At 49.7% G+C, this 9,854-nt stretch overlaps 1 protein-coding gene across 4 annotated transcripts; it reads right to left on the bottom strand.

Annotated features, from left to right (window-relative positions):
• Window positions 1-3,802: 3,802 nt before the first annotated feature.
• PSRC1 (proline and serine rich coiled-coil 1) lies at window positions 3,803-6,115 on the bottom strand (the record flags this gene model as incomplete). 4 transcript variants are annotated; one of them, XM_082667703.1, is made up of 6 exons in its annotated part: window positions 3,803-3,900; window positions 4,224-4,472; window positions 4,563-4,677; window positions 5,037-5,478; window positions 5,918-5,975; window positions 6,067-6,115. In XM_082667703.1, the coding sequence occupies 6 exons, from the start codon at window positions 6,083-6,085 to the stop codon at window positions 3,803-3,805; spliced, it is 981 nt and encodes a 326-aa protein (XP_082523829.1). The 4 variants fall into 4 exon arrangements, with proteins under 4 accessions (XP_082523829.1, XP_082523828.1, XP_082523827.1 ...); XM_082667702.1 differs by having other exon boundaries at window positions 4,203-4,395; window positions 4,534-4,677; window positions 6,067-6,085; XM_082667701.1 differs by having other exon boundaries at window positions 4,203-4,472; window positions 6,067-6,085.
• Between the last annotated feature and the right edge of the window lie 3,739 nt (window positions 6,116-9,854).

Below are 9,854 nucleotides of genomic sequence, written 5' to 3'. Positions count from 1 at the left end.
CCCCTTCTTGGAATTGGCTCTCTTCTTCGAAGGACCAGGTCCCTGTTCCTCTCTCCCCCTCACCACCCAGCTCCCTGCGAAGAGAGTTAATATATATTTTTTATTTATTTGCTTTTTGTGTTGGGATGGGTCCAGTCCCAGGGGGTCTGATGTGGCCATCAGTCAGGTGGGGTGTGTACCCAGCAGTCCTGGCGAGGGGGCCTCAGGCCCTTCCCCTTGCTCCAGGCTGTCATCTCCCCACCTCTCCCTCCCTCCTCAGTTTTGCCAACTGCTGTTCATCTGAGTCACCATTTATGCTGAGCATGTATTCCAGACTTGTCACCCATTTTCCTCTGGAGCAGGTGGCTAGAAAAAGAGGCTATGCGTAGAAAAAGTGTTCCTATTTCTCATTTGTAAGGCTGGTCTCTGGCTTTTCTGCCATGGATTCTTTCCCTGGCCTCTCCCCTCAGCAATCCTGCAAAGGGTTAAAAACTTAACTGGTTTTTACTACTGATGACTTGACTTAAAAAAATACAAAGATGCTGGATGCTAACTTGATACTAACCATCTGATTGTACAGTTTGATTGTAACTGTAAATATGGTAGCATTTTGTGCTTTGTTTTTTTCAGTTCTCCATGCCACTGAATAAAACTAGTTCTCTGCGGGCTGAGCACTGTCATCCTTTCCTCCTGTGTGGGGCCCTCTCCTTCCAGCGTGGGGAGGCCTGGTCGCTGGAAAACACGAGCAGGCAGGGCCCTGGAAGGGCCAGGTCAGGGGACTCAGATATCCTCTCGACACCCCTAGCAGTGTCCCCCAAATAGCCTCAGTACTGAGTCCCGTCCTGGGAGCAGAATTCAGGAGGCAGGGAGGGCTGAGAGGCTGGTGGGAATTGAAAGGTGCCCAGTGACTAGGTACATCCTAACTTCATTCCTTTGGGCGGTCTCGTGTTTTTCCCCATCGGAAATGAAGCAACTACTCATACTCTAGCCAGCTGTGTGCTCTGCCACATTACTTCTGTTCCCAAGTTTTGTGTTTTTCGAAGGTCTGTTCAACAAACTAGATAGGGAGTTCACATGGGGGCCATAGAGGGGAGTTGTTAAGAACACAAACCCCGGAACCAGACTGAGTGACTTAATCTCTCTGAGCCTTAGTTTCCCTGCCTGCAAAATGAGGATGATAATGATTTGTGCCTAACTGAGCTTTTATGAGAATTAAATGAGTTGACATATGTTAGCGCTTAGAACAGTTCACAGTGCATAGTAAGAGACCAAGAAACCCTGGCTTCCTTCCCTGGTGCTACTGGGGAGGGGGGTGAAGATAGAGTGCATAAAGAGAAAAGACAGAAAGCTCGACCCAAACGGAAGGAAGTAAGCAGGTAGTGAGCTAGAAGGGCAGCCGTGGCAGGCAGGCCTCCTCCCCCGCAGATGCTGCCTCCTGAACGTTGCTTAAACAGATCTGCAGTGGGATTGGAGGGGCAGTTAACGAAACCCTAGACTGACTTAAAGGGCGAAAGGAACATGCCTTGCCTTGTCCTCTTCGGCCACCAGGTGGCAATAGCACGCGGGTCTGCTGCTTGTTTTGCCTCTGAGGACCCACCGGGGCCTGGCTCACACGCAGGCCACACGAACATGCCATCTGCTGGCCACACCTAAGCGTGTGTCTGGGCTTGCTTCTGTCAGACACCAGTGCAGGACGCGGTTGGGAGACGCACCCGAGGTCTTCCTGCCCCTGCCAAATGTTCTCCAGAGCCAGATACTCTGTCTGTCTCCACACACCCTCCCCCAACTCAATGCTTGGAATCCCAGAGGCTCAGGGAAAGGTGAAAGTGTAGGCAGCTGTCACTGCGATATAGGTGAATGTGTTAAATGAACCTTAAGATCAGCTATAAAAAGAAGAAAGCCCCGGGGTGGGGGCCTGGCCCAGGAACAGGGGAAGGGCCTTTTAGTGCCTCAGAAGGGGGCCTATCGGCATGTAAACCTGGGGGGGCGGGGCACGAGCTGGAACTCACTCCCTTGGCCCAGTTGCTTGACTTCCTTAAGTCAGGGCCTGGCCTCCAAGGAGGAAAAGTCCTCTCAAAACTCATAAGGAATTGGGCTGGTTCTGGCATTTCCAAGAATCGAAGGCTGTGAGAAAAGGGAGACCCCCTAGTTAATCTGTTAAATGAATCTTTTGTCATTCATTTAACAAACACCCCCCCCATCTTGCACTCAAATATTTTTTCAATAAATGAATAGAACTCTCCACCACATACAAATCACAACACTAGGCACTGCAGAGGTTTATAAATCCTGGCGCCAGCCCTCAAGTCTAGTAGGGGTAAGAAGAGGAGAACACCAACAATTCTAAAGACGTAAGGCAGAACATAACAAGGTGCTCAGGCATCTTCTGCCTGAGGCAATCAGCAAACCTGAACACCAGGGTACCCACCCGAGGGCCCCCTCATCCCATAAGTACAGCAGACAAGATGCTGAATTCCTAGGAGTATCCATTCTCTTGCCAGGAAAGGACATGCACGTTTAGAATATAAATAATAATTTGCCAAGACCCTGGTTTGATAGCCTCACATACTGTGAATTAAACTCTACTTAGGGCTTCCCCGGGGGCGCAGTGGTTGAGAGTCTGCCTGCCGATGCAGGGGACACAGGTTCATGCCCCGGTCCGGGAAGATCCCACATGCCGTGGAGTGGCTGGGCCCGTGAGCCATGGCCGCTGAGACTGCGCGTCCATAGCCTGTGCTCCGCAATGGGAGAGGCCACAAGCAGTGAGAGGCCCGCATACCGCAAAAAAATAAGTAAATAAACTCTACTTAAGTTGATCTGGACCTTCTAATAACATATGAAGCCTGGAAATGCCTAGAAAAAGGCAGCCTGTTCCCATCGAATGCCAACAAGGGGGCTAGTCATAGCCTGATTAGCTGGAATCTCAAGGGCCTAAGGCCTATTCAGACCCCTGCCTGGGAAGCCCATCCTGGCTCCCTCATTGGAATTACACAGGAGTTTACTCTAAATTTGTTAGACATTAGAGCAGGATTTACTTCCACATGTATTCAGAATATAAAAATATACTCATTTTATTTTAGAAAAATGCAGACCAATGGAGTAAGCTCATCATAAACTGGCCTGTTAGGAGTCATAGAATCCACAGGAAACAAGTTCTGGAGACCAGATGCCTGCCTCTGCCTCTCCAAACAGGCCTGAGTCCAGCAGAGGATGTTATTCAGGAGGACTGCTCCTTGGAGAGCACGGAGGTTAGCTACAGAGGCCATTCACATGTAAATGTCCATCGAACCAAAGCCTGGGATGAAAATCAAACTCTGTGGAGCTAGACACAAGAATGGGGGTGGATGAGGACAAACCACTTTCGAGCATTTCTTATTTCCTGTTTAACTTCACCACTGGGAGGCAACCTCTTTTTCCTATCTTGTTTCAACTGAGAGTTTGATTCCCCTCCAGCTCAACCCGAATCCACCCTATCTCCCATGGTCTCTACTCCTGGGGCACCAGCCATGGTGGCAGCTCTTCCTTCTGTCCCTGGGCCAGAATCTGCTGGAGTCAGGCCTGCCTCCAAGGAGAGAGCTTGGGAAGCTGAATACAGAGGTGAGTCCAGGCAGTGACTATAGTAGTTTGCTACTGAATTCTTGCTTGCTGTCCTGATCTCTTTACCTAAAGAGACAGAAGAAGGAACTGCTTTAAATAGCCCTTCTTTCACAAGCCCATTTGTCACCAGCTGAGTTCAAGTTCAGGAAGAAATGGGACTCCCTGCCCCTCCAGGCTCCCCTTGTCATCCCCATCAAGGGAGAAAGAGACAGCATCTCAACCTGTCTTACCTGGTAGGTCCTGGGACTGCAACTTTCCTGGGGGGCTGCAGATTGCTGCGACCGGCACCAGGGATGGGAAGATTTGGTCGCTGAGAAACAGGACCTTGATGGGTGTTAACGAAAGACATGAGTTAGCAGAAGGTTCAAGTGACCTTCTCAAAAAGAAATACTGGATGAAGGTAGAGTGAGTTTGGGATTAGTGCCTTTCTTCCCACCCAAGATAAAAAACATATGGTATTTGAAAACTGAGGCTCAAACTCTGCCCAGGCCCACATTCTCTCCTTAACTCAGCCTTCCCATCTTCAAACAGAGCTGTAATGAGGGTGGAGAAAGTCACTGCTACCAACTCTGGGAGGGTGCGTTCATGCTGGGTAGGGGTAGGTATTCTTCCTCCTGATTTCTTATCCTTATGGCCATTCTTCTCACCTCTGTGCCCTGCGGCACTTGGTCTTGGAAGTCCTTTCCGAGCTGGCAGGGAATCTGGAGGAAGGGCACCTTTGCTGGATGGTACACTCCGGCTGGTGAGTGGCATCCTGCTGGCAGGCCTGGGAATGGCCGACGGAACAGGCAGTCGACTGGAAGGTTTAGCAGCTGCTCCCTGTGGCCGAGACAGGCGCTGAGAGTTGCTGGTAGAAGGCTGTGGAGCCAAGACTGGTCTGACAGAGGTAGGTGGGCCTGGTGGAGAGAAGCAGAGGAATTTTAGGGTCAGCTCCGCATCCTCCCTCCTCCCACTCACCCACAGCTTTGCTGCCCAGGTCTTCTCACTTGCTGTTGCTCTCCCACTGGGCCCGGCTTTCCCCCGGACTGGAGGAGTTGATCGGGCAAGAGGAGAAGATGCTGGGCTTTTGGATGCAGGGAACAGATTGCAAGTGGGCGACTCCTGAAGCACAAAGAGGGGAAAAAAAGGACTAGAATGGAAAAAGAATCTGTTCTGCTGGCTGATTAAGGGACAGAGGTGGAGAGCTGCCTAGATCCCAGTGAGGAAGAGCAGAAGTTAGCTGCCAACATCATCATCATCATCACCAATGCCATTTATTGAGAGCGGACCATAAGCATTATAGAGCTCACGCACAGACGCGGTGGTAAGTGCTTTGCTTATGGTACCTCGTTTAATTTCAACAGTCCTATGAGGTAGAATTTGACTATCTCTATTTTACCAACAAGGAAACTGCTCTATGCCTGCACTGAGTCAGGCACAGTGTCGGGGGCACACATCTAACCCAAACCCTCTACACTCACCCTCTTCATGCTGGAGGGCCTCTTTCCAGATGTTGCTCGAAGAGCCCTGACTGACACCTTCCTATCGCTGCTCCGGAGTCGGGGTGTCAGGCTGCTTGGGGAGGGAGTGCTCCGAGACAAAGAGCTCACGGTGGGCAGCAGGTCTCGGACAGGACTGTCCTTGAGCACAAAGGTCTCCCGCCGAGGGCTGGGCTTCACCCTTCGAGGCCCCGGGCCCTCACCGGTGTTCTCCCGCTCCTGCAGGGCACACTGTTCCAGATGAGCTGCCAGCCGGTTGGCTTCACTGAGGATTTCTTCCAGCTTCTCTGGGCTGAGGGGGCCTAAACTGAGCCTCAGACTCTGGGGGGCGGGGGCCACTGCATTTGGGTCACTTCGATGGGAGAGACCTCGTCGGAGGGGTTTCTCCGGAGTCACCGACACTGCTGTATCTTCTTCCTCTCGACTGAGAAAGAAAACAAATCAGGCACCATGCCCACATAGAAGAGAGCAGGAGACTACAAGGGAGACTGGGCAAAACCCCCACTACAGAGCTAGGAACACAACCCCAAACCCTGATACCCGTGCTGGCTGTGAGATCTAAGTGATGAGACAGCCAGTTCTAGGAGGCCTTCAGCACTTACTGACATTGGGAATTATGCCAGGATGTACATGAAGCAAATCCACTTACCCTTCTTCTTAACACCCTGAAATCTCGTTCCAGCTTATCCCTTCTCCCCTTCCCCAGTAGTGTCATAGGGGGCGAAGTCAACCAGCCACCCAGAAGCCCCAGTGCACCCAACCTTGCTAAATTACCAATCCAGACCTAAGGCCAATAATTCAGCAGTAAGGTGTTAGAGACAACCATTGTTGGAAGAAGGTAAGTAGGATAAAGAGTCTACTACCTGTCAGATGGTGACAGCCCCCCAAAGTCCAAGGTCTCATCTGCTATAAACTTTACATCTGTAGGGGAGGAGAGAAGGAATGCCAGCCTTTGGTCCCTAACACGGCTCTCAATCACAGGGCCTCATTCTTCCCTCCAGCGTTTCCTTACCTTCTTCTAAATCTTCCATGTTCCAGCCAGCAGGAGCAAAAGTCAGCTTAGACCCCGGAGCTGGAGAGAAAATATACCTTTCCTCAGGTCTCCATCCTGCCCAAGGCCTCCCAGCTAGACTCGGTAAAAGCCAGGGGCTGGGAGTCACTATGGAGGTAAAGCAGGCGTCCCAGCAGCAGCACCTGCCCCTGTAACTGAGGTACTCTTACCTCCGGAGCAAGTGCCGACAGATGGCCCATCCTCCCATCTCCTTCCGCACATTGGCCCCCGCCCCACTGCGACCCGACCTCTTCTCGCTGGGGCGGTCTACGCGCCCCATCCTCCTCCCCAACATCACCCTCCGGGTTCTTCCTCTCCCCAAGCCACCTTTCTACTCTCCGCGGCACCACGTCCACACCACACCTCCACGCCACCCTCAGTTTTCACTTTCCGACTCGCCTCACCTCCCGCGGAAGGTGTTTTCCTCCCACAACCTTGTCCAGGGAACCCGCTCCGAGGGGGCGGGGCTCCTTTCGAATCTCTCAGGCCCCACCCACTCCTACCACACGCGCTCAATGATTGGTGAAGGCCAGCATCCTCCGCCCTTGTGGGGCGGGGCGGTGGAAGGGTAGCCGGCCGGAAGTCCGCAGGTGGGGGCCGAGTGGAAAGCCGTTCCAAGAAAGGCTTCATTTGGAGGGCTGAGGCGAGGAGGCCGCGAGCGCGCTTGCTTGCCTGGGAGACCTTGTTCGGCTTCCCTCCCGGAGCCGGGCCTGCGAGGGGCGGGACCTCGCGGCGACGCGCGAGGGAACGGGCCAATGAGTGAGAGTTTCGCGACCTGCCGTCCCCCTCTTCTCCGCCCCCTCCTTCTCGTGCGAGGCAGAGCTGAGTTTTGACGCCCCTTGCGGCGGTCGGCCCTAGAACTAACGCTCTGCCTGAGGAAATTCGTTTTATTGGGCTCACTTGGCTCACTCCATTCGGAAGCGCAGTGTTAGCCTGATCCCTGAGGTGTATTCACGGAAGCAACTAAACATTTATATTTTAGGTATATTGAGGTTCTCTAAGACGTACATCTTCCATCGGCTTTTTAGGCGAGAACATTCGGAACCTGAGGCATCCAAGGTGTGAAGAAAACTATGGGCTTTTCAGACAAGGAGATTTGGGTTCAGATTCAACCGTGGCTCCTCTGTTGACAAGTATATTGAGTATCTTTGACCTCTCTGAGCTTATGTTTGACCCCTCGCTTATTTAAGAGGATCGTGACCGTCGCAGTACATGGTTAGGAGGATAGTTATGAACATCAAGTTTTATACCGTGTGCCTTCCTCTAAATTAAAAGCTGTGGTGCAAAAAGCTTAAGCCTACTTATTAGGGATTTTCTTTGTTGTTTCCAAGGGTTGCCTGTGAATAGACTGGGCCACCAGTCTTCTCAGAAATATTCTAAAATTTTTAAGTTAAAAGTCCCAAAAAGAATGGTTGAAGAGCTTTCCCGTAAACAAAGAGCCTAAGCTTTTAGTCCCCAGAGTTTATGACCATTATTTTGGCGGTTTATAGGCTTTTTGTTTACTTCCGAGTTTTTAGTTGTGAAGTTGAGGTGGTGAGGTTGGCAGGAGTGAGATGTTACAGTAATAAATGCCACAGGGAGCAAAGGAGGCTTGGAATTTAGTGGTGTGATAAGGGAGAGGGTGGGGAGACCCAGAACTTGCAAGCTTGTGTGAGGAAAAGCTGAGAGAAGAGGATTGCCTCTTTTTCCGTAGGTTTCCTGGTGACAGTGGAATTTTAGTTGCTTGCAGTTTTCAAATTCTTTGGAGGTAAGAAAACCAGAGCCAGTAGCTTCTCTCTCTTCAGGCAGGTAGTGGAGATCAGAGGGAAAGAAGCTGTTAATTAACTGCATTCTGTCTTCCCCTAGGAGCAGCCTGAGTAGGGAAGTTCTTCACCCACCTTCAGGTAAGCGGAAGAGGCAGTTTTAGCAAGTTGGAAGTTAGTTTCTTCTAAGGAAACTCATCTCCAATTTTCTGTCACCAAATTATGATTTTGAAAGCTGTTAAAGAAAAAAAGCAATGGACCTGCTTTCTCTTCCATCAGAATGACAACAAAGCCAGAAAATATAGATTTCAGGCACAAGAATTCTTCACTCAGCGTAAGGCACCTAATCTGGGAAATAACGTGTCCCCCTCAGCTCAACTCCAAAATGGTATGTATGAATAAGAGTTAAAGATTTGGGGTAAATTATGAAGAAATGAATTAATGAAGAAAGTATACCCCCTCCCAGGCACATGGTAAGCCTTAGTTGAGAAGGTACTTTGAGCATAGTGTTGAGTGCATAAATGATAAACTTAAGGATTCCAGTGCAGTTCTCCTTGAATGCCGGGAAGCCTCTTGGTCACTGTGTACGTGACCGGCTGTCTCGGGACTCTGGCCCCTGCTCCCTAATGGCCCTCTCAACATTCTCAGCCGGGGTTCCGCTAGTGCCTTAGACTCTACAAATGATTTGTTTGACTATTTTCTCAGTTTTCCCAAGGATGCTACATAACTAGTAACATTCTTGATGCATAGGAAGAAGTTAATTTATGACATACAATGAATGCCTTGGGGCATTGGGACTTTCTCATAGAACTCCAGTTGAGAAAGACTGGAATAGATACTTGGCCTCAACTGAAAATAGGCCTTTGGTCTGAACAGAAAAGCTCTTCTTCACACTCAGCCAAAACATATCCACTTCCTCCTCAAAACCTTGCCTTATATTTACTGCCTCCTAGAATTTTTTTCTTTCTTAAACCCATGATTCCAACCCAGACCGAAACAGTGAGGGTCCCTGGGTGAAAGAGATAAGAGGAAATAGGGAAGACTTGAATTCAAACAGACCTGATTCAAATCTTAGAACTTCTACTTTCCAGCTACATAACTTGGAGCAATTTATAAGCTTCAACTCACTCATTTGTAAAATGAAGATTAAAAGAGATAATGCCTGATGCGTAGAAAGCTGTTTCAGTTATGTATTATTGTGCAACAAACCACCCAATATTCAGTGGTTTGAAACAACAGCAACTATTCATCTGCTCATGATTTTACAGTTTGGGCAGAGCTGTGCAAGGACAGCCTGTCTCTACGTGAGGAGTAGATTGGGTTTGACTAGGGTTGAGAGGTCCAAGGTAGCCACACATGTCTAGGGCTGTGATGCTGGCTGTCAGCTGGGATGCTTGGTTGTCCTCCACGTGGCCTCCCATAATTCAGTAATCTATCCTGAGATGCTTTACATGGGAACTGACTTCCAAAAGCAAAAGCAGAGACTAGTAGACTCTCAACTGGCATAGCATCACCTCCACTACATTCTTTTGGTCAAAGCAGGGCACATGGTCAGCCAAATTCAAGGGGGGAGAAAAAGACTCCAACTCTTGGTGGAAAGAGCACCATGACCATTCCAGGATGGAAGGAATTGTTGCTATCTTTTGCAGATTCCATCACAGAATGCCTTCAGTATCTTATTTGTTATAGAAATGAAAACATGTAAGCAAGAGCACATCACTTTTATTCTTTCCCCAGGGCTTAATGAGACTCTGCACTGGTTTCTTCACTATCTCCCGGCCCTCACATCTTAGTGCTCTGTCTTTAATTAGCTCTGTGTGTATTTATGTGTCCTGCTGTCTGTGTCTCTGTGATAGATGTGAATCCTGTTTTCCAACTTATACTGGAAAGCACAGAGAGGAAGAGAGCAGGTCATCTTGAGCATCCCCCTTTGAGCACCTAATACTGTATAGAGTTGTCATAGACTGTCTAGAGAAAAGGACAGTGTTAGGAACCTCTGTGGAAGAG

This window comes from Grampus griseus (assembly GCF_964374135.1).
Source record: "Grampus griseus genome assembly, chromosome: 1".
In the NCBI taxonomy this organism is placed as follows: Eukaryota; Metazoa; Chordata; class Mammalia; order Artiodactyla; family Delphinidae; genus Grampus; species Grampus griseus.
This window is presented reverse-complemented; position numbering and strand designations above follow the sequence as displayed.